Here is a 24,078-nt window from a genome sequence, read left to right as displayed (position 1 = left end):
AGGTGCCAGCTCCTTCTGCCTCTGCTCTTCTCAGCTCCGGTATGTGGACACCACTGCCTCCCGGAAGCTACTGCTACCCCTCCCTCAGGTCCCCGGGCTCTCACTGTTTCTGGGTGCAGCCCCTGCTCCCCTCATGTGGCCCCAGTTGGAGCTGTGGGAGCTCCCGCGGCCAAGGCTATGTCTCACTCCTCCCTGACCCTGCACCCAGCATAACGCCTGGCACACAGAAGGGGCCGCGAGAGTGAACGAGCCCAGCTCTGGGCCCTGGGTCAGAGGGCATCTTCAACTCTTTGCCTGGAAAGGCAAGTCGTGCCTAGCCTGCAGAGCCCCACAGGCCCTGGCGCCCTGGGTGCAGCCCCCCGGGCTGGAGAGCCAGACCCAGAGGCGTTCCACTTGGCTGGCTACCCTATCTCGGGCCATCTTGCCGCCACGGCGGCCGCCCCTCCCAGCCCAGTATCTGGGGCCCTCATCTCCCAGGGGCGGGGCTGGACTCACCCTGAGTTCTTCCCCAGTGCGTCCCGGCTTGAATGTTCTCGATTATCACCCACCACTCTGCGGCCCGCACCAGGCATGAAGCTGGCTGCCCAAGAGCCCCCAGCTCAGTTTCTGCCCTTCCGTTCCTGCTTCCTGGGAACACCCCTTCCTCCAGTCTCTCACAGCAATCGGAGCCAAAGGCCGCCTCCTCCGGGAAGCCTTTCCTCGTATATCGGCAAGACCCCTCTAGGAGCAGGGCAGGGACATGGACTGTGGCCCAGGGGCCTCCCCTCACCCTTGGGTCCCAGGCCAGGCCCGGCTCCCACCTTGTGTGCAAACAGGATCCCTGTCTCACCCCTACCGCCCACCAGCTGGGGGCCGCGGGCATCACTTCACTCCCGGCCTCAGTTTTCAAACCTCTGTCATGGGAACAGTAAGGCCCAGCTCTTCGGGCTGCTGGGACGGACAGAAGTGACGGCTTGCGCTCAGCACTCCCCACCCCGCACTTTCAGGGTTCAGTTCACCAACTCCCTCCGCTAGGAGAGGGGCCCAAAGCTCAGAGAGGGCCACAGCGTCCCCGTGTAACGCGGCCGTCACACCTGACCCAGGCCTGCCCGCCCCGCCCCGTGCCCGCCCCGCCCTACCTTCCTGCCCGCCTCATTGTTGTGCAGGTTCATGAGGCGCCTGGCGTTTTTCTTGATCTCGCGGGCGTCCACGAAGCGCCGGGAGAAATCGATGCCGTAGCGCACGTCGGCGGAGCAGCCGCCCCACTTCCAGCCCTCGGCCTGGTTGTAGTAGCCCTGCTTCTCGCGGTCGCAGCCGCAGTTGCTCAGGTTGCCCTGGCTGCAGGCGGCGGTGACGGCGTGAGCCACGCCGGCGGCGGTGATGGCGTACGTGAAGGCGGCCTCCCGGCTCCCTGCGGGGAGGGGGCGGGTGCGGACGGTGAAGCCCCGCAGGTCCCGGCCCGGTGGGCTCAGGGGACCCAGTGCTGGGCCCTGGTCCTGCTGCCGGCCGGCTGTGTGACTCTGGGCTCAGCCCTTAGCCTCTCTGAGCTTCTCACTCAGCACAGTGAGGCCGATAAAACCCACCTTTCAGGTCTGTGGTGAGGACGGTATACAGTGGGCACTCGATGCATGCCACGGCCCTGCCACCGGCATGTAAGACACTTCTCTTCCTGTCCCGAAAGCCTGGGCTGGAGAGGCCCAACTTCCTCCTGGGAGACAGCAGTGGGGGGCGGGCCTGGGAGGGGATGTTTGGGGTCTGGGCCTCTGTCAGCCTCCAGCGCTGCTCTTCATGAACCAGCCACTTGTGCTGATCCCTCTGGGGGGCACCCACCCCACCAGCCAGGAGCCAGACAGAATCGCCCCAGCTCAGAGCGGCGCCAGAGCCCTTCGTTGCCGTCTGTCTCTCTCCCTCTCTCTAACCACCCACTGTCACCCCATCACCAGGCCCTGGCCTCCTGAATCTCCCTTCTCCTCCGACACCCCTGCCTGCTTCAGGGGTCTCTGAACTGCCACACTCGGGTGCCGGTCCTCCTGACCTCCCTCACCCGCCAGCCACCCTCCAGGCAGGTGCAAAGTGCAGCTCCGCACCCCCCGCACACACACACACTTTCCCTCCCTCTCCTCTGCCTGAGCTGAGGAGGGAAGGCCTGCCGTCCAAGCCTGAAGTCCATGTCCAGCTGGACCCCCAGCCCCCTCTCCCCGTCCGCCACACAGAACGACCCAAACCCGGTACTGCTCACATGTTCCTGGACGGTTCCTGGTCTTTTCGGTGTTATTTCCCTCCGCTTCATGCCCAAATTTTAACAACTTTCCGAGGCCAGTTCCAATGCCTCCTCCTCCAGGCAGCCTTCTCAGACCACCAGCCAGAAGGGAGCCCGGGCTGCCTGATCTCCCTCAGCGGCAGGTCTGACGCTCTTGTTGCTCTCGACACTGTCCACCTGGTTAGCCCTACCACTGGGACTTGCCAGCTCCACCCGAGTCAAAGGCCCCTCAGATGAGCGGGTCCAGCTCTCATTCTTTATTTTCTACAGCCCCCAGCCTGTGCATCCTGCCATCCTGGCCCCAGTCTCTTGAGCCCCTCTCACCTTGCCCACAAGCACAGAGGCTCCCTGCGGGCCACGGCCAGGTCTGTGTGGTCCCCAGCACCTGCCACTATGGGTACAGAGCTCAGTGATGTCCACTGGACCAAAGCCAAGCTCTGCTGAGCGGGAATCGCACTGCCCTCAGCAATAGCGGGATGTGGCCACTGGAAACCCACGACCCCATCCTTGCACAAGCCCTGTGTTTGTGCCCCGTGAGGACCAGCGTGCCCCTCTGTGTGCTTGGTGCTGTCCCTGTTGTTGGGGGCTGGCGTCATCCCCCCAGACTGAGAGAGGGTGGAGGGTCAAGTTAGGCCCATTCCATAAACATCCATTGAGCACCAACTGCATGGCCAGCCCTGTGCTGGGCGCCGACTATGTGCTCTGGGGTCCACCTCCTCACCCACCAACCAGCTGAGGGGGGCTCACCTAGATGGGATCTGTTCCCCTGGGGGGCTTACCCTCAGGGAGGTGTCTGTCCCCAGGGTGGGGGGGCCCGCCCTTGGTGGGGTCCCTGTCCCCGGGGTGGGCTTCATCCTCAGTGAGTTCCTCTACCCTGGGGGTCTCACCCTCTGTGGGGTCCCTGTTCCCGGGGTCTCTCCCACTCAGGATGAGGGCCAGGCTGAGACCTCTGGTCTCCGGGGCCCAGGGCAGAGGAGGCTTTGGTTGGCCTCTGCTGTCTCGGAGGGGCCACAGCTTCCTGGAAACTTCCATCCTCTGAGAAGAGCTGACGGAAGGTGGTGTCGGGCATCCCTTCCTCCCCAGAAAGATCAGGGGATCTTTGCAAAGGGCACAGGGCGGCACTGCCCTCCCAGGGCCTTGCTGGACATCCAGCCCCTCCTCCCGGGTGGGCCCTTCCTGCCCACACTTCCCACCTCCCGCGTGGGGACCGCTCTGCTGCCACCGCTCTGTAAGAAGCCTCTCTCAGCACAGTGATTGGCTCCTGGAGGATCACCGAGGAGCCCTGGTCCCTGCACCGTCCAGGCCACCAGCCGGGAGCACCAGACCGACACAGGGACAAGGAGAGGATGGTGCGAAGTGGGTTACTGAACTCCTCGCTGTTGGTTTGGTGTCACCCAAGCCCAGCAGGGCCTGCGACAAGCTTGCGCATGGGCGGGGGAGCAGCGGTGAACTCGTGAGGGGATTCCAGGAGAGGAGGGGACCACAGTGCTCTGCGAGGAGGGGCACGGGGAACCATGGAACCTCCAAGAATGCCCTGACCTGCCTCTCTAAGGGAGGGCGGGGGGTGGAGTCAGGGAAGGCTTCCTGCAGGAGGTGACATCTTAAAATAAATCTTACCAAGAAGTATGAGTTAACTCCCCATGAGTGCGTGAGAGTGTGTGTACGTGATGTGTGTGACTGAGTACATGGTGTCTGAGTACGTGAGCGTGTGAGTACATAGTTGTGTGGTGCGTGGGTGGTAGGTACGTACTCCTAGTGCACACAGAGCAGGTGCAGAGGTGTGAAACGGCTTTCTGTTGCTTGTGCAAGTCTGAGATCAAGAGCAATAAGAAAAGAGACGGCCGAGGTCCCAGGGAGCCAGCTTGTGGGTGGCCAGAGATGTCCCATGAAGCAGCGGGCACTTTCTGTGCAGGTGCTGGGGCAAGAGGCTGTAGGATGTGGATCTTGGAGCTCACTCTGGCTACGCAAGGGGTGGGGTCCTGGAACTCTTTCGAAAGTGGATCAGCAGAGCTGCGCTTCTCTCCTCCTCGCGCCATCGCTCACCTGCTGTCACAGCACCAGCATCCCTCTAACCCTTAGCACGTGTTCTCATCGCCCTGTCCCGACAATCGTGCGAGGCAGGTGTCATCCTTACTGCCATTGCACAGGGGAGGACGCTGAGGCACACAGAAGTTATGGGACAAGCTGTTAGGGGCTGAAGCCGGACTCGAACCCAGGCAGAGGAATCAAAGCCCAGCGAGGCAGACGGAGGGACTCAGGGCCTGGGGCCCAGGTCACCGGAGGCCATCCTGCCCCCAGCTTGGCCCCCGTGCAGCTCAGTGACCTTGGGCAGGAGGAGGCAGGAGAAGAGGTGTGCACAGCCCCCTTGCAGAGGAGATGCTGCACTTGGACCATCTGTGGACCCCAGGCGTGCGGTGGCGGCGGGGCGCTAGCGGCAGGGGAACGCCAGCGGGGAGCTCTGGGGAGGTAGAGCTAGCCTCAGAGTGGGCGTGTCACAAGCTAGGCGCCCAGCAAGGGGTTAGAAATCTCCACCAGTTGTGTAATCACACCAAGAGGCCAGGCCAACGGCATTAAAAGTGCCACAACCAAGCCCTGCCTAGGCGAGCATGGTGCAGCGTGCCCTCGGAAGCCCTGCCCATGACCCTCTTCTTCCCCAAACGCTCTCCCTCCCCGTCGGCAGCCAGATGGGGGACTCCCACGTCCTCCAACCTAACGCCCCCAAGCAGGCCAGCAGGCGCCCAGGCCGGGCCTGTGTGTTTGGAGGGCATTTCACAGAACCCTCTCCCAGGCTTTCTGCTCCCGCCTGGTTTCTGCCCTGCTCAGCTCAGACCCGGTTACTCATCAGTTACTCACCGGGCTGCCGCTCCCACTAATTCCTTTTTTATTTGCTTTAAATGAGCCAAACCCTCTCATCTCACCATGGAGACAAAGGGGAGGCAAGCAGTGAGAGAGCTGCAGTCTAGGGAGAACCGAGGAGAATGAGGTGGGGTCCTGGATGGAGGGGTTCCCACGTGCCCACACTCTGCACATACATCTTATTTAATGCTCACGACAGCCCCGTGGCCCCATTTCACAGACGTGGATGTAGACTCAGAGGGCTTTGTTACTGGCCCCAGGTCACAGTGTGCCTGACATGGAGGGATGAGACGGCCCCCTCCTCCAATCACCACATGGGCCAGCTTGGAATCCCTGGCGTGTTGCCTGCACGTCCTCCAGGGTGAGAAGGAGCCAGTGTGTAGATCTAGAAAGAAGTCTCTTGGGCTTTCCTGGTGGCGCAGTGGTTGAGAGTCCGCCTGCCGATGCAGGGGACACGGGTTCGTGCCCCGGTCCGGGAAGATCCCACATGCCGCGGAGCGGCTGGGCCCGTGCGCCATGGCCACTGAGCCTGCACGTTAACAGTGAGAGGCCGGCGTACCGCAAAAAAAAAAAAAAAGAAAGAAGCCCCTTGAACCCGTGCGCCTTGGCCAGCAAACATCGATGGCTCCCCAAGCCTCAGAGATGCCCTCAAGCCCAGCCGTCCCACCCACCATGCCATCAAGCCCCACCTGGCCAAGCGCAGCAGCCGGCACACGCCACTGCTCTGGAACGGGAGTAGCCTGGCTCCCTGCTGCCCGCGCTGGGGGACGCTGGCCCCCTCCTTGCTGGGAACCTTTCCTGCGCGCCCACGTGCCTGCAGCTCACCCAGGCTCTGGACGCAGCTGGGAGGCCCCCTGCTCCCGGAAGCCCCATTGGGGTGAGGGCCCTCCTCTGGGCTCCTGCCAGGTGCCCGCGGGCTGCAGGGGTGGTGGGTAGGATCCACGTGTGATTCTTCCAGGTACGCCCACCCTGCAGCGTTATTCCCTGGGTCCTCATGTGAGCAGGGCTGGGGCTGGACGCACTACATTCCGTCACCTTTTTTTTTTTTTTTTTTTTTGCGGTTTGCCGGCCTCTCGCTGCTGTGGCCCCTCCCACCGCGGAGCACAGGCGCGCCGGACGCGCAGGCTCAGCGGCCATGGCTCACGGGCCCAGCCGCTCCGCTGCACGTGGGATCTTCCCAGACCGGGGCACGAACCCACGTCCCCTGCATCGGCAGGCGGACTCTCAACCGCTGCGCCACCAGGGAAGCCCCATCACCTCCTTTTATCTCCACGACCACCCACGGAATAGATCCTCTTGATGAGACCCATCTCGCAGGTGGGAACACCGAGCCTCAAAGGCGGGAAGTGATTTGCTCCAGGCAGTAGCAGTAATGGCTGTCTGAGCACAGCGGCTGCTCCAGATCTGTCTGGTGATGAGGGTGGGGAGTTGGGTGAAGGCAGCGAGGATGGTCTGTTTGGGGCCAGCAGCTGTCCTGGGGGTACGCTTCAGACTTGGGAGGCCCGGGGGCCCCTCTTGGGATCCAGAGCCACCCCAGCGTGGATCTGTACCCTCAGACACCAGAGCCAGCAACAGGGCTCTGCAGTCTGCGTCTGGCACCTGACAGGTCAAGGTGGGCTCCATTAGCCATGCGGGGCCCCGGCCCGAGGTTTCGGGAAAGCAGAGAGGGAGGTACGGGGAGACTGGGGGAGGAACAGGCAAGAAAGCCTTGGACTTGCATTCTCACACCTGCTGTGCGGCCCCAGGCAAGTCACAAACCCTCTCTGAGCCTGTGTCCCTATTCGCCCTACGGCCCCAGGAGCAGCTCTGAGAGCAAACAGGACAAATGGGCATCGCCCTCAGCATCACCAAATACTGAGCGGGCCAGGGAAGCCCAGGTACAGTGCAGGGCCCCCAGGACAGGCCCAGGCCCCTCTCTGTGCTGTCCACAGCCTCCTCCCAGTCCGCCTGCCCAGCTGCCCCCTCCACGCCTATTCCGGATGAATCTACAACAGCCAAGCCCTCAGAGACCACTGCCCCGTGGGTAAGCTGAGGCGCTGGCCGCTCAGGGGCCAGCCAGCTCTGCTCTCCCTTTGCTCTTGGTTATTCAAACTTAACCGCACCCCCACTGCCCCGCTCCGTGCCTGCCAGACCTGACTCCCCGGGAAAGAGGGTCTTCCTGGGTCAGTAGGGCCTAGCCCACCCAGCTGTCCCCTCACCCTGACCCCGATGAGGACGCTGGGGACCAGGCAGATCTTTGTGAGCAGTTACTGGAGGGGACAAATGTGGCTCCTGGGTCATGCGGGGGCCTGGGCAGAACAGAGGTCCCCTCACCCCCCCAGGGCAGAGCTGGGGGCTGTGCCCGCCCTCCCCAGGCCCCAGGCACACACCCCCTCCTCAGTGTCCCCTCAAAGCCACCTGCCACTTCCTAGCATCCCTAGGGGCCTGGCACACTATCTTTAGAAAGCCGCAAAAAGCCCTAATTGAGCTCATAATGACCCGATTAACTACAGGCCTGGGGAGGCAGGGTGAGAAAAGCACTTGCATCCCTCTGAGAAGGGGAGCTGGGGACCTGGCACCTAGAGGCTGGGAGGGCCTCAGGGACCATCCAGTGCTAGCTACTCAGTGCAACTCCTCAGACAAGGAGTCTGAGGCCCAGAGAGGGGCAGCATGCTGCCCAAGGTCACACAGTGGCTCAGGAAGTCGGGGAGCCCAGACCTGACATTCCAGAATGACTGAGGTGAGGTCAAAGCCCCAGAGAAGGGGCTCAGAGTCTGAGACCTTGAGTTCAAGTCCAGACCCTAAAATTGGCCAGTTGGGTCACCTTGGACCAATCAAGGGGCCTTTCTATGTCTCGATGTCCCCACTTTGCAAAATAAGGATAACTGCTCTGATATGGCCAAGTCACCACGTCAGGGGACCCACGTGTGGTCCCGGGTGGGCAGGCCTGGCCCCAGCACACAGAGGGTCGCTGACGCGAGCTTCATGCCCACACGTGTGGGACACACCACACATGGGCTTTCCGTGGGTGTACACAGGTTTAGGCATCCACGCATGTGTACCTCTGCATGTGTCCCCATGCCCGTGTCCCTGTGCATATGCCTGGACTTACGTTTGCACAAATGCAGTTCCTATAAGCGTGAGCAAGTGTGTGCTCCTGTGTGTGTTCCTGGGCTCGTGGCCAACGCAGCTCAGATCTGTCAAACCCTGCCTCTCTGCCAACCCGTACCTGCCCCTCTTTGAAAAAACACAGCATTTTCTACAATTCAGTAATAAAAAGACAAACAACCCAGTTTAAAATGGGCAAAGGATCCGAATAGACATTTCTCCAAAGAAGGTATCAAAATGTCCATTAGGGCTTCCCTGGTGGCGCAGTGGGGGGGCCCCCCCCTGCCGATGCAGGGGACGCGGGTTCGTGCCCCGGTCCGGGAAGATCCCACATGCCGCGGAGCGGCTCGGCCCGTGAGCCATGGCCGCTGAGCCTGCGTGTCCGGAGCCTGTGCTCCGCGATGGGAGAGGCCACAGCGGTGAGAGGCCTGTGTACCGCAAAAAAAAAAAAAAAAAAAAATGGCCATTAAGCACAAAAAAAGATGCTCAACGTCATTAGCCATCAAGGAAATGCAGATCAAAGCCACGATGAGACAGCACGTCACACCCACTAGGATGGCTAAAATACAAAGAGAGACACTAACAAGGGCTGACGAGGACGTGGAGAAATCAGAACCTTCGCGCACCGCTGGTGGGAATGGAAAATGGTGCAGCCGCTATGGAAACCATTTGGAGGTTCCTCAAAATGTTAAATACAGAGTTACTATGAATACTTAACCCAGAATTCCTCTCCTAGCTATGTACCCAAGAGAAATGAACACGTGTCCACACGACAACTTGTATGTGAATACTCATAGCAACGTGATTCACGATAGCCAAAAGGAGGAAACAACCCAAATGTCCAGCGGATAAACGGATAAAGAAATGGTGGTCTCTCCACACAATGAAACACTCTTCAGCCATATGAAGGGACGAAGTACTGACCCAGGCCACGACATGGATGAACCCTGAAAACGTGATGCTCAGTGAAAGATGCCGGACACAAAAGCCACATGGTGTACGATTCCATTGATATGAAACGTCCAGAATGGGTAAATCCACAGAGATAGGGAGCCGGTGAGCGTTGCCAAGGGCGAGGGGGATTGGAGGATGATTGCTAAGGGTTTCTTTCTGGAGCGGTGAAAATGTTCTAAAATTGACTATGGTGATGGTTTCACAACCTATGACTAAAAGCCAGTGAATAGTACACTTTAAATGCTTGATTGGACTGTATATGAGTTATATCTCAATAAAGCTGTTCAAAAACATACAGCATCTGATGGTTTTAGGGGATTGCATACAACCTGTCCTACTCGATTCAAACTCTCACAGGGGCCCCACCTCACAGTGAGGGTGCTTGGCTCAAAGGAGGTGGGTGACTGGCCCAAGGTCTCATGGCAGGCTGACCACAGAGCTGGGATCTGACCCAGGACCCCAGAGTCCATGCTCGGACCGCTCCCCCCGTACCCACCAGAACAGGGAAACCATACAGTCTGTCTCCCCCGTCGCTGACCAGGCCTGAGACCCAGGCTTGCATGTGTCACGCCCGGGCACCCTACTCCATCTCTCACCCTTCCCTCCCTCACTCCTCTGCTACCATCCCAGCACCAAGCATGGCCTGCAACCCCAGGGCCCCAGGGAGGAGGCCCTCAGCCCCTACCCATCCCCAAGCCCACGGCCAAGCATACAGCAGGACAAGACTAACACATCACAGCCCAGGGGACCAGCGGGCTTGGGAGGGTTCACAGGGAGTGCAGGCAGAGGGCCTCAGTCAGAACCACGGACGGGACAGCAGGGCGGGTGGCTGTAGGGAGGGACTTGGGTGGAGGATGCCCAGTGCGGGCCCCTCTCAAGAAGGATGCCGAAGGTGAGTCCTAAATGACAAGAGGAATGACCCATGCAAAGGCGCAGGGAACAGTGTTCAGGCAGAGGGAACAGCAATGCTAAGGTCACAGGGAGGGAATGAGCCACGTGTGTATGGTTTGATGCAGAAGAGACAGCCACTCCACGGTGACTTTGGGAGCCCATGGGGACGATATTAGATTTTATTCTATGAACATGGAAAGCCCCTGGAGGGTGCTGCTGTGACCGACATTGGACATGGGACAGGGTGGGCTTCCCGAGGCCTTGGCCCGGCCAGTGGGACAGTGCCAGCTGGTGAGCTCCCCCACTCCTCTGAGACCCTCCACCACCATCCCATTCAGCCCTCAGGCTCCCAGGAGCTTAGAAGGGGTGGGAGAATACCTCCCCCTGCCCACAGTTTACAGGTGGAGAGATGGAGGCCAGGGAGGCCAGGAGACACCCTAGGCCACACCAGCAGCTCCTGGGGTCCCCCAGCGGGGCAGCGCAGTGCCCGCCTCCCGGCCTTGGCTCAGTCACGGGGCCTGGGCACGCACCCCCTGCCCGAGCTGCATCCCAGCACACACGGGTGAGGTGGAGAGGCTGTGGGAGGGAGGAGGCAGGGGAGCCCAGAGATGCCTCGAGGCCCACCAGGCCCCAAATCCCCATTTGTGCACTTGAAGGGTCAGAAGCCCAGAGGCCCCGCCCCACCAGGCCCCCCGCCATCCTGACCTAGGATTCTGGCGGTGTGGGGGGCCTGGCCTGGACCACCACCGGGTGCGATCCACGCTCTGCTGAGTGCCTGCTGGAGAGGCTGCCTTGCACCCCGGTGCCTGTTTCTGTACCTGCTAAAGGCAGGTGATAACATCACCCACCTCGCGGGGTCCAGCGCCGCGTGGGTGAGGAAGTGCTCCGGGCGTGGAAGCTGCTCTTACCACCCATCGCAGCGCGGCCTGGACCCTGGGACAGGCGAAGGCCTGTGTCGGCGCTGTGCGTGCACGTGCGTGTGCCTGTGCGTGTGCGTTGCCCTCTCTGTGTCCCTCTTGCCGTAGGTCTCTGTCTGCCCTTCCCTCTCGGTTTCTGCCTCTCTCTCTACGTCCCTCTGTCCCCCTGGCTCTCTCCGGCCCCGTCCCAGCCGCCGCCCCGGCTCGTCCCCGGCTGAGTCAGTGTCTCCACGCTAAGCTCTTCCCTGCCGTTGTCATAAACAGAGCACTGGAAACAGTCGTGCCAGGTCCGAACACGCCGGCACACCCGCGCCCGCGGCCTTTGTTCTGACCCGGCGGGGCCCTCACAGCCGCAGCGGCCCTCCAGGGGGGTCGCGCTCCGGTTGGGCCCAGAGGGCCTGGCCCAGGGCCACGCGGCGAGGGGCAGCCAGGGCCGGGGGGTCTGCGTCCCCAGCTGGGCTGGCCTTCCAGGAGCTTCCACCCCTGCCCCGTGGCTCTGGGGAGGCTGGCAAGGCCTCTTCTGCGGCCTCTCTCCTTAGGGAGGTCAGCCCTGGGCAGCCTGCCTCAGACCACGCCCTCCTTCGTCGGGCCTGCGGCAAAATCAGCCACTGCCTGTGAGGGGGGACACGATGGAACCAGAGCCCCTTCCCCGCCCCCCCGCAGCTGCCCCCTGTCTCCACCAGCCGGTACCCGGACCCCGCCGGGGCACAGGGCTGAACCGTGGGTTCAGATCTCTAGTTCTGACCGGCGTGTGACCTTGGCCAAGACAGGCTTCCGTGGGCCTCAGTCTCCCCACCTATGCTGTGCGGACAGGGGAACCAGGAGCGAGTGATGTTTGTGCAAGGGCCGGCCCCGGCGGCCTCGGGGGAATGGTGCTCCCACAGTGGCGGCAGGAGGGGTCCCAGGTGGAGACGGACTGAGGTCTGGGCCAGGCCTTGCCCTTGGAGGCCGGAGGTGGAGGCCCGCCCACCTGGGATCTGTGTCCTGCTTGGTGGACCAGACCCCGGCATCCTGGACCCCTCATCTGTGTGCGTGCCAAGGAAGCAGAGGGTCTTCCTGCCCCTATTCTGAGGAGAGACGCCCCCTCAAGTCCTGGTGGCGTCGGGGCCCCAGCCTCAGCCCTGGTGTGGGTGGGTAGACGGGGGCCCGGAGAATGGGACCCCGTGCCCAGGGTCACACGGTGGGACCGCGGCAGCGCCTTCTCCCCTCCCAGACCCCATCCGCCCCCCCACAGCCTGTCCTGTCTGTCCGGGCCCTGCCAGTGAAGGTGGAAAATTCCCATCCTGGATGAGCTCCAGGCGGACCTAGAGGAGTCACGTGGAGGGCTCAACCACCGCCCAGCCTAAGCCCCCATCTGCTCACCACTGGCGGGTCCAGAGCCTGGTCGTCTCAGGAACCGCTGCTCCCGGCAGCAAGTTGGCCTTCCGGTGCAGGGGCCCAGAGCCAGGGCCACCTGAGCGACCAAGGCTCATCACACCCTGAACCAGGAGTGGGCTTGGGGAGCCCTGCCTCCAGGAAAGTCTTTCTGATTCTGACATTCGAGGCCCCAATTCTCCCTAGTGTCCTGGTTGCCTGGACCCCGAGCCTTGAGCCTGGACAATGTCTGTTCTGCTGCCTCAGGCTGGGCCCCCGGGATGGGGGTGGGGGTAGGGAGTGACCAGGACAGACAGGACGAAGCTGTGTGTCCCTCAGAGCTGGGGCCTGTGGGCCGAGAGGGCGTGCCCGGTGTAAGGCCGGGGCCCAGGCAGGCCTCCCAGTCCAGCCCCATCGGCTCACCCAGGACATCCCGGGTGCAAGGCTCCGAGAGCAGGGCTGGGTGGCCTTCGCTCCACTGCCAGCGCCCTGCCCCTGGCCTGACAGGCAGCGGGCACTCAGTGCTTGCAGGCTGAGCAGTTACAGGGGCTGCCAAAGGGAGCCGCCCTCACGCCCTGCGCTGCCCCAGGAAGCAGATGGTCAGTGACCCTCTGCCCTCAGCTGAGCTGGAGGACGGCGTCCTGGGAGAAGGCAGTCAGACCTGGGTTCGAATGTCCGATCTGCCCCTGACCAGGGTGACTCCGGGCAACTCCTGACCCCTCTGAGAGCAGTGCCACCAACAGAAGTCTCACACAAGCCACGCAGGTCATTTTAACTTTTCTAGTTGCCACATAAAGGAAGTGAAGATAATTAGGTGAGCTTAAACTTGGTAACACATTTTATTTAGCCAATATATCCAAATATTACCATTTCTACATCTTAATGTGAAAAGATCATGAAAGAGCTATTTTTCTTGCTTTTTTTCTCTCCAAGTCTTTGAAACCTGTCATGTATCTTACACTCAAGGGCACATCGCAGCTCGCACGCACCATATTTCAAGCGCTCTCCTGCCCGCGGTGGCCTGTGCCCCCAGAGTGGACAGTGCAGGCTTCATCCCTCCTGGGGACTCGTGTCGGACCTCCCTGAGCCTGGTGTGCAAGCCCCGGGCAGGGGGCCGGGCATGCAGTAGGTGCACGGGGCCTGGGAGCTGCCCTTTCTCCTCCAAGGCCCCGGCCAGTGGCCGACTTGAAGCCCCCAGACCCTCGCCTTTCAGACACTCAGAGGTAGGCCACTCTGCTCCCTCAGAGTGTCCAGAAACGGATGGGCTTTGCTGAGCCCCTACTGCAGGCAGCCAGGAGGCTCAGGGCTTGCTCCCAACGCAAATGTCACCCACAAAACAAACGGGCACTGCGTGAGGCAGGATTAGGGGTGGCCCCTATGCCTGGTCATGTCCGAGCGGCACGTGATGGGCGGGACTCAGTGTTCCATGGCAGCTCGGGGTGGGCGGGGGCCCGAGTGCACGCAGCTGCAGCCCCCACGCCCGTGCCAGTGGGTCCCAAGGGGCTGGGCTCAGGCAGAGATGGGGCGGTGGGCGGCAGAAGGCCCTCTGTGCTCAGACCCACCTGTGCCTTCCTGGCCTTCACAGCACTCACGCCTCAGCCCACAGCCCTCCAGCCGTGACCCCTCCTGCCGCCTCCGGTCTCCCCACCGTCCCATTTGCTCCAGACGCTCCCACAGTTCCTGGAAAATACCATCCACTTTCTTCTGGCCTCTGGACTTCGGCACATGCTGTTACCTCCACCTGGAGCCCCCTTCCCTGCTCTCACCTTCAGGCTGGTCTGGGTCACTCTGATCCTCCCTCGGGTCTCAACGGACGCATCACCCCATCAAGGAAGCCCTCGACAGCAGTCCTCATTCCGTTGTGGCGCCTGTTAGAAATGCCCTGCCTGGGGACCCTGAGTTTCTAACGGGTGTCCCTGGAATACGAGGTTCACCCCTGACTCTCATGCTTTCCCCTTCCTCCTCCCGCACCCCATGGAAGAAGACAGTTGAGTTGGGGACACACTCACGTACCCCACCCCAACAACCTCATTTCCAGGTAACGGGAGAGACGGGTAGGAGGGGCCAGGGTGGCCCAGCCTCGCTCTGTAGGGGAGAAAATAGGCTTGGGTGGGCTCCAGTGGCCAGAGGGTGGAGGCCGCCCGGCGTGAGGGGAGACCTCGTTCGTGGAGGGAGGATTAGGGTGGGCCTCAACTCCCCAGAGGAAGCACAGCAACGGGCCCCCAGAGGCCCCAGGGCAAAGCCGGCACAGGCTCATCATGAGAAAGATCTTATGTGGAGTAGTGAGCTCCCCATCCCTGGAAGCATCCAAGCAACAGCACCAGGTGCTGGAAAAGGAGTTGGAACTTTGCACAGGCATCGATTTGCGCCTTTAAAGGGTTTGCCTTCAGCTCTCAAGATTTAGGCGTGGCCCAAGGTCACAGGCAGGGCCTGAAGGGGGCCTGTCCCACCCACCCAGGCCATCCCCCCTCTCAGGGCCAATCATTAATTGGCACCGCTCGAGTGGCTGCCTGCCAGCCCATGGCCCGGCTCCCATCCCATGCCCGGGGCACCTGCATGCCTCTTACATGGGCTGACCTCGCTGCTCAGCCTGACTTCCTGCTTGTGAGTCCCAGGAGCTGAGCCCTGGGCGGAGCAAGGGGCCTGCTCAGACCACCATGACAGCACGCAGAGGGACTCCTGCTGCCTGCAGGGCTCAGCCCAGCTCGGCCTGCAGCCAGGGCCCTCCTGGCTGAGAGCTGGGCCTTCCTCGGAGGGCAGCGAGGAGCCGGGGGGCGGGGCGGGGGGGCTTCAGGCTGGTCAGGAGACAGCCTGGATGTTAGGAAGCCCACCCCCCGGGGGGCAGAGAGCAGAGGGAACCTCAGGCAGGTGCTGAGCTGGCCCGGGGCTGACAGACAGGAGGAGGAAGCGCCAGGGCGTGGCTTCAGCCCCCCTGCGGATGACGGAAAGCCAGGAGGGGTGAAAAAAGGCGTTGCCGGCCAGCGGGGAAATCAGACGTGAATAAGCAGGCGGAGGGGAAGGGCCTCCCAGGGTGAGAAGCTGCAGGAGGGAAGCGGCCTGGCAGGCTCAGCGATGGCTAAAGCTCTAGTTTCCAGAAGGGATGGAGGGAGGCAGGGGCTACTCAGACTCCAAGCTAGGAAGCTAACTTTATCCTGGGCAATAGGGAGCTACTGAAGGTTTTGGAGGAAGGGAGTGACACGGCATGGACGGGGCGGGGAAGGAGGCAGAGGGAGGAACTGACAGCTGCCAGAGGAGGGCCAGGGAGGCAGGCCCGCAGCAGCCATGGGGTAGAGTGGGGGGATGGACAGAGGGGACAACCCCAGGTTTCTGCTGGACGACTGGGTGGTTAGGCCAGCAGGGGAGGCTGAGGATGGAGATTTCAGCAGCAAGATGCTGAACGTGTTGACCAGAGGCTCCCATGGGTTGGGGGGGGGGTGGGGAGCTGATTGGGGCGGGGCTGGGAAGGAGCAACCAGAGGCTAGAGGAAGCCCAGGTGAGCTGGGGCCCAGCCAAGGAAGAGGGTCAGTCGGCCACACCAAGGTCACTAATGGCCGGGACAGGGGTGACTGGAGTGAGAAAATGAGGGACGGGGACAGTGGGTGTGGACATCTCCGCCAAAAACTCTGCCTCTGAAATGCTCATGAAAGTGAGAGGGGGTGTCCTAGGGGGGCTCCCTAGAAGCAGAGCCTGAGATGCTTGATCCCAAGGGGAGCTCGGGGCGTGAAGAATGTCACAGAGTAGCCCCACCTGCACAAGGGGACTTCATATGCTCTGCATCAGCCCATCCTTGGCTGTAGGCACCCCTCTCTGTGGGCAGAGGGCTAGACTCCAAGAAGGAACAGCTGTGAGCTGTAAGCTGAGATCCTTACAGCACCAGGGGCTGCCCTCAGGGAAAGTGATGTGGGTCCCCTATGCGGGGACCGGTCGCTGGCAGGGGGGCCTACGCCAATCCTCTGGGCTTTGGAGGGTGCATAGGAGCCCGGCATTTACTATTGGTACTATTGGTGAACTCCCCGCCTGGGGCCTGACCCTGAGGAGAGGATCAGAGTGGCCAGGTCTCCCTCACCGCCTATGCCTTGAGATCCTAAATGAAGGGCAAGTTCCCACCTGTCCTCAGGCCACAGGACCATGTCCACTGCCCATCCCCCTTTGCACAGGGAGGCAGGGAGGGCTACCAGAAAGGGGATCTGAACCCAGCTCCCCCATGTGGCCACTGGCCACCGCACAAGTCCCCTGGCCTCAGTATCCTCAGCTGTGCCGTGGGGATGGTCACAGCTGCATCGGAGCCCAGGGTCCTGGGGGGCGGGGTGGGTGGGAAGGGGACGGGCAGTGCCAGGCAGGCAGGTGGGCACCTGGCATGAAGCAGGCACTGGCACCCGTGCCCTCCCAACTGCAGGGGACGGGGCAGGCAGTCCCACCCTGTCCGCTGGCACCTGGAGGGAGGAAGCTGCACTTGGGTGGTGCGGCCCTCGGGAGGGGGCGGTGCCACCCTCCGTGCCAGGTGCCACCCACAGGCTGCTCACCGCAAAGGAGCCCCTGGGGGCTTTCCCCTGTGCCTCCCCCAGCCCCACACAGGCGTTCCAAGCCCTGCAGAGCTCAGCTCTGGCCTCCGTCCCGCCAGCTGTGACTCGGCTCCAAAGGCCCAGGCTCCTTGGCCCTCTGGGAACGGAAGGACCTGTTGTAATCACACGTTTGGAGGCTCACCTGTGCCCGCAGGTTGGGGTCTGGAATAACAGGGCAGCCCTGCATGCCCGGCACTGTGTCCCCTTATCACTCTCTGTCCTCTGACCCTCACAATGGCCTGGGGGGGCGGCAGGTGTCTCACCATCCCCACCCTCTCTCGTTCAACAGCTGTTTATTAAGTACCTACTGCACACAGGCAGTGGGAGAGGCGCTGGGGACCCAGATAAGGGCCTGCTGGCTCAGAGCTCAGGTTACAAACGAGGAAACTGAGGCCCCGAAGCCCCAAGGGCCAGACCCAAGGTCACACAGCGGCTCCAAATCAGGTCAAGCTCCGCAAGTCCCACTTCTCCCTTTCACTCCTCAGTCTCCTTCCCTGTAAAATGGGCACACGGGAGCCTCCCCCGGGGCCGTGTGGCCCAGGGACTGTGCAAAGCGCAGCGGGGCTCAGCCCACAGAAATCTGGATGTGCCACTGCCCACGGAATCGGAGGCCACCCCTTTCCAGCTGGACTCCTCCCTGCCCCCACCTGTCACACTGCTGCACCCTGCTGTTCCCTCTGGCCAGAGTCCCTTCCACTCTCGGAATCCCAGCTACAATCATACAGCGCTTCCTGTGGGCCGGGCACCTTTCGCATCAAGCCCCCCAACCGCCCCCTGCAGGAACCACTACTGTTACCCGTTTCCAGACACAGACACAGAGACATGGAGAGACAAAGCCTCGCGCCTAGGGCCACCCGGCTTCCGTGCATCAGCACGGCGTGCCTCTAACCACTGCGCCCCCAACCTGCCCGCTCACGTCCACACGGGACGGTGTCCCCCAGCCTGACAGCCCAGAGCAAGGGCCCTCGTCCATTCACACGGGCTGGCCCCTGTCGACACCTCCCTCGTTCCAGACACGGCAGTGTCCCAAAGGGCCAGGCCAGGTCCGGGTCCGGGTCTCCCTGGGGTCCTGGGCCTCCAGCAGGCCAGACCCAGAGAACTGCTGTTACAGCAAAGAAATCAGCCAGCAGGTGTAGGAAAGTGAGCGTGGGCCACCTGGCCTGGCCTTCAGTGGGTGGCCTGGCCCCCAGGCACCCAAAGCCCCGAAGGTGGGGTCCCCGCAAGCCCAGAGGCGCCCTTACCTACTCGGAGCTCTTGCCCGAAGACAGTCTTCTCGCCGAGGGCGGAGCAGTTCCAGCGTCCGAAGCGGAACTGGTACTGGCACTCGTTGATGCCCATCTGCGCCCCCTCCCCAATCACGATGATGGCATCGGGCCGGCTCTGGCAGATGGCACGCTGCCGCGGGGCCAAGCCAGGGATCTTGTTGCAGATGATGTTGGCTCCCAGGGCCACGACGGAGGACAGCGCTCTGCAGGGGGGAGAGGATGCCGAGGAGGTGAGACACCTTGGCAGGCTCCCGCCACCCCGCGCCTGCCACTCTCCCCACTCAGTCCCTCGGCCAGCAGACGTGTTCCAGGAGCCCACCTCGTGCCAAGCTCTGCCTGCCAGGGAACAAAGCACAGAGCCCTGCCCTCAAGCACCATGTTCCACTGACCTGCACACAGGATTCCAGCTTGAAAAGGCACACACACCTGTGCCCCCTCAGCCTCAAATTTGCAGGAACGGGATCGCAAGAACCACGGGATCACAGGTTCCATGAATCAACAGTCCCGTGGAATACAAGAACCACGCCTCTCTGTGCTTCCGAATCAGACACACAGACCCTTCGTGGATTTGACAGCCACCAGCTTGCGACTGTCCACAGCTGCCCCCAAGCAGCAGACCCCAACTCCCAGACAACTGAGGCTTTTCCATCACTTGTAGACCCCCGGCTCCCTCCACCCCAGGGTGCCTGGACCAGGCAGGCTGCGAAGTAGGCTGGGCAGGCCGGGAGCCAAGCCCACCGGGTACTGCCTGCGGCCACAGTCCGTGTGTGACCTTGGGGAGACATTCTGCCTCTCTCAGACTCAGTTTTCACGCCCATGACATGGGGTATAAAACACCTTTCTCCCCCTCTCCAAGGGGAGAAAGGCTGCACACACAGGTGGGGATGACAGTTGTTATTGTTTCTGGAAGACTGGGTGCACTCAGAGGAGGAAACAGGAGCTGATGTGAATTGAGCACCTACTGTGTGCTGGGCTCGGCCGGGTGCTTTATTGCAACACTGTATCCTCAGAGTGGTCCCCTGAGGGTGCCTTGTAATTAATCTCCCAGCACCCTGCAGGAACTGGGGGCACTTGTTCCACTGTTTCTCTCTTCCCCTGGGTGTCATCAGTGTGATTGTTTATTCGTTTAAGGAGGTGAAATTCACATTGCAGAAAGTTAACCATTTTAAAGTCCTGTGGCATTGAATACATTGCCAGTGTTGGTCAACCACCACCTCTATCAAGTTCCAAGGCACTCACCACCCCAGAAGGCAACCCCTACCCCTTAGCAGTCACTCCCCTAGCCCCTGGCAGCCACTAGACATTTCATACGGATGGAATCATACAACATGTGACCTTTTGTGCCTGGCTTCTTTCACTTAGTATAACCTCCTCAAAGTTCGTCCTCATTGTATCATGAACTTCCTTCCTTTTTATGATGGCCAAATAATATTCCATTGTAATGCGAGATCGCATTCTGTTTATCCCTTCATCACTGATGGACATTTGGGTTGTTTCCACCTTTTGGCTGTTGTGAATAGCGCTGCTCTGAACACGTGCACACAAGTTTTCTTTGAGTCCCTATTTTCCGTTCTTCGGGGCATGTACCTAGGAGTGGAATTGCTGGGTCACGAGGTCGTTGGTTTTGCTTTCTGAGGAACTGGCAGGCTGTTTCCCCACAGAAGCTGCATCAATTGTTTGGTTTTAAGCACCCAGGGAAGGGACAGCAAGCTGAAAGGAGGCGGGCTGGGTTCCGCAGACCCACAGCAACAGCTGGGTTTCAAGACAGAGTCTGGGGGCAAAAGGTGGGAGTGGGGAGGCCACGAGGGGCTCCCCAAAGCCGCTGCGCAGGCCCTGGCCTCCTAGCACGGTGAGTTCCCTCCTTCTGCCCACAGCCTGCCAGCCCCTTTCTTGAGAGAAACGAGTCAGTGTTTTTCCAGGGCAGCCGAGCACCCACAGCCAGCTGGGAAAGTCCCCGTGTGGCCTGAGCCCACAGCACGTGCTGCGACCAGGACGCCCCGGCGACACTCAATCCCCGTGGCCCGCCAGCCCCACCCACTAATCTGGCCGAGACCCCCCTAGGTCTCCCACGGGCACAAGGCGCAGCAACGCCTGAGGCTGGCGTGAAGGAAGAGCATCTGGGCAGGCGGGGCTGGGAGCGGGCTGGAATCTGGGGAATTCAGCCCAAAGTAATTGTAGATGCTCAGAAAACCAACCCAGGGAAATGAGATGGATGGGAACCCTGCCGGGCACCAGCCTCCAGCCCTCTGGTCGGTCGGAGCCTGGATGCGAAAAGCACATTCCCCATCCCCAGATCCTTCCAGCCGGCTCTGGGCTGCCAAGGCCCTGCTGCCCAGGGTAAGAACCCTTGCTCCTGGGGGCAGAAGTTCAGACAAATGGGGTCTAACTAGATGCACCTGGGGGCAGAAACAGATTATTGCAGCCCTGGTCTCCCCCCTCCAGGCAGGCCACCCCTAGCACCCACCTCCCCCCACCCCACCCTGATGGTGTCCCTGAGAGCCCACCTACAGCTCCCTGGGTTCCTTTGATCAGAATCGGACGCCTCCTATGATCTGGCCTCTGACAACCCTGCCACCCCTGCTTGCGCTCGTCCCTCTGCTGGCATGCTGGTCTCCCTCCCTTTCTTCTGTCTCGAAAACTCTCCTGCCCTTCCAGGCCCAAGGGCAAGCCCCACTGGGCTCAAACCCCTCTTCCCCAGGCACCAAGGACACGCATTGTGGACGCTTGTCCCTCGAGTACCAACCTCACCCCTGGTCTCATGGTCGTTGTTTCCACCCCTGGCTCCCCCACCAGCCCGCAAACACATCGAGGGCAGTGCCAGGTCTGAGCTGGCCCTAGGGCCTCGGGGACTGCCCCGTGTAGCCGACCATGAGTGTGGAATGGATGAATGAATGAACGAATGAATAAATACTCAGGGATTATGTCAAAAAGAGCTCCTGCAAGTCAATAACAAGAAGACCACATTTAAAAAATGGGTGAAGGACTTAAACCTTTCTCCAAGGAGAGACAAATGGCCAACGAGCATGGGAAAAGATTCTAAACGTCAATCATCATTAGAGTAATGCAAATCAGAACCACAGAGAGGAAATACCTCACACCCACCAAGATGGCTATGATCAAAACAACAGAAAATAGCACACATTGGTGAGGATATGGGGAAACTGGGACCCTTAGGCATTGCTGGTGAGAATGTAAAATGGTGCAGCCGCTGTAGACAGCAGCTGGGAAGTTCCTCACAAAGGAATGACCATAGCACCCAGCAATTCCACTCCTAGGTGTGTGTTCAAAAGAATGAAGGCAGGCATTCCAACAAAAACCTGTCCACAAATGTTCATAGCAGCACTAGTCACAATAGCCAAAAGGAGGAAATAACCCAAATGTCCGTCAACGGATGAATGGATAAACAGAATGTGGTCCACCTGGACCATGGAATATTATTTGGCCATGAAAAGGAATGAAGCACAGACACATGCTACATGGATGAACCTCAAAAACGTTATACTCGGGCTTCCCTGGTGGCTCAGTGGTTGGGAGTCCGCCTGCTGATGCAGGGGACACGGGTTCGTGCCCCGGCCCGGGAAGATCCCACATGTCACGGAGCGGCTGGGCCCGTGAGCCATGGCCGCTGAGCCTGCGTGTCCGGAGCCTGTGCTCTGCAACGGGAGAGGCCACAGCAGTGAGAGGCCCGTGTACCGCAAAAAACAAAAACAAAAACATTATACTCAGTGAAAGAAGCCAGACACAAAAGCCCACGTATTGTATGATTCCTTTTCTATGAAACGTCCAGCAAAGGTAAATCCACAGAGACAGAAGCAGGGTAGGCCAGGGGCTGGGGGAGGGGCAATGAGAAGTCACTGCTTCCTGGGTGCGGAATTTCCACCTGGGGTGATGGGTAAGTTACGGAACTAGATAGAGGTGATGGTTACACAACATTGAAGATGTATGAAATGTCACGGAATTGTATACTTTAACACGGTGAAAGTGAAGTGGCAAATTTTATGTTAAATGAACTTTGAACACGATTTTTAAAAATGCTCTCTGGGCTTCCCTGGTGGCTCAGTGGTTAAGAATCCTCCTGCCAATGTAGGAGACACGGGTTCGATCCCTGGTCCGGGAAGATCCCACATGCCGTGGAGCAACAAAGCCCATGCGCCACAACTATTGAGCCTGCACTCTAGAGCCCGCAAGCCACAACTACTGAGCCCACGTGCCACAACTACTGAAGCCCACGCGCCTAGAGCCCGTGCTCCGCAACAAGAGAAGCCACCGCAATGAGAAGCCCGTGCACCGCAACGAAGAGTAGCCCCCGCTCGCCGCAACTAGAGAAAGCCTGCACGCAGCAACAAAGACCCAACGCAGCCAAAAATAAAATTAATTAATTTTTAAAAAATGCTCTCTGTACACAGGACTTCCATACCCCTGGCCATAGGTGGGATCTGTGGAAGGGGACCAGAGGGGCCTTGCCCGGGTGGTACCCTGTATGCTTCTCCCAGGCAACTGGTGCTGATGCAGTAGGGGGATGGGAGCCCCCAGCTGTCCTCCAGATGTCAGCGTGTAGAGTAGAGGTAAAACAAAAGCTTCAGAGAAGAGAGTCGCACCGTATACCAGGAGCAAAAATAATCAGATATGGTTGATAATTCAGAAATGATTTCAACATTGTCTCCCTTAGAATGTGGAGATTTTTTTCCCCTAAAGATATTAAATATTCCCATTCTGAGCACCCGCCTTGGACAACACAGCCCTCCGCTGTGTCTCAATCCTCTCTTTGCAAGATGAGCCTTGCCATCCCCGTGTTACAGGAGTGCGGACTGGAGCTCAGAGAGGCTAAGGGACCTGCCCAAGGCCACACAGCCAGGTCTCTGCTTCCAGAACTCAGGTGGAGACAGCACTGTGGCTCAGAGCACAGCACACAGTAGGAGCATAATATAGAAGACGGCCTGGAGTGGGAAACTACACCCACTCTTCATTCTCAAAACACAGCTTACGGGCTTCCCTGGTGGCGCAGTGGTTGAGAGTCTGCCTGCCGATGCAGGGGACACGGGTTCGTGCCCCGGTCCGGGAGGATCCCACATGCCGCGGAGCGGCTGGGCCCGTGAGCCATGGCCGCTGAGCTTGTGCGTCCGGAGCCTGTGCTCCACAACGGGAGAGGCCACAACAGTGAGAGGCCCACGAAAAAAAAAAAAAAAAAAAAAAAAACACAGCTTACATCCTGCCCGCATTTAAAATCCTCCAGGTCACTCGTTAATTCGTGCAGGTTTCTGGACAGCTGCTGGTGCCAGTGGTTGAGCTCTGGCAACCGGTCCGGTGCCCTGTCCATCCCCTCTCCCACAGTCTGACCACTGGCCTCCCTGAACAGGCCTCGCCCGCCTCGCCCCAGGACCTGGCCTCACTACACCTGAAGACCTGCCCGCACTGTTCCTTCCACCCGGAGGGGAGGGGGCTGCAGATGTGAGCGGCGCGTTAGGAAACCGTCAGAGTGGGAAAGGGGTAAAAATACATGGTGGCTACAGAACTGATGCCCTGCTGGAGACAGGAAGGGGACTCAGGCAGCATTCTGGGGTAACTGCAGTTTGGGGTGAGGACATGCTATGGGCACTCTCAGCAAGGTGTCCCACCGGGTGGGCCCAGCTCTCACCCTCTGGGAGGCTGCCCGCCCAGGTGCCCCAGGAGAGGCTGGCAGGGCGGCTCTGCGTGGCCCTGAGCACAGAGGAGCTGGGCGGGGCGCTCGTGTTTCAGTTGCTGACTTTTTCCATGGAAAATTCTGCTCTGGGCTCATCTCCCTGCACTATTCAGGGAGGGGCCTCGGGACACAGGCAAGATGCCAGGGGGAGTGGGCAAAGCTGAAAGTCTGGAACTTTCCTCACTCCTGGCCTGGGCCAGTCCCATGAAGGGAGCTCGGAGGAGGAGGGTTTCAGGCCCTGCAGACAAGAAGCCCCCACCTCGTCCCCGTCCCC

General features: G+C 60.5%; 1 protein-coding gene across 3 annotated transcripts in view; it reads right to left on the bottom strand.

Moving 5' to 3' along the window:
- Positions 1 to 24,078, bottom strand: part of WNT7B (Wnt family member 7B) — a 49,768-nt gene that overhangs the window by 4,624 nt on the left and 21,066 nt on the right. For 2 of the 3 annotated variants that reach the window (XM_024737367.1, XM_024737366.1), the window contains exons 2-3: positions 18,101 to 18,327; positions 1,119 to 1,390 (exon numbers count right to left, since the gene is read on the bottom strand). In XM_024737367.1, the coding sequence (XP_024593135.1) occupies positions 1,119 to 1,390; positions 18,101 to 18,327 (499 nt within the window). The remainder of the gene's footprint in view (positions 1 to 1,118; positions 1,391 to 18,100; positions 18,328 to 24,078) is intronic. The other variant, XM_024737365.1, reaches the window with a different exon arrangement.

The sequence above is a fragment of the Neophocaena asiaeorientalis genome, unplaced genomic scaffold (assembly GCF_003031525.2).
Source record: "Neophocaena asiaeorientalis asiaeorientalis breed wild unplaced genomic scaffold, Neophocaena_asiaeorientalis_V1.1 scaffold242, whole genome shotgun sequence".
In the NCBI taxonomy this organism is placed as follows: Eukaryota; Metazoa; Chordata; class Mammalia; order Artiodactyla; family Phocoenidae; genus Neophocaena; species Neophocaena asiaeorientalis.
Note: the sequence above shows the minus strand (reverse complement) of the source record. Positions and strands in the feature narration are given on the sequence as shown.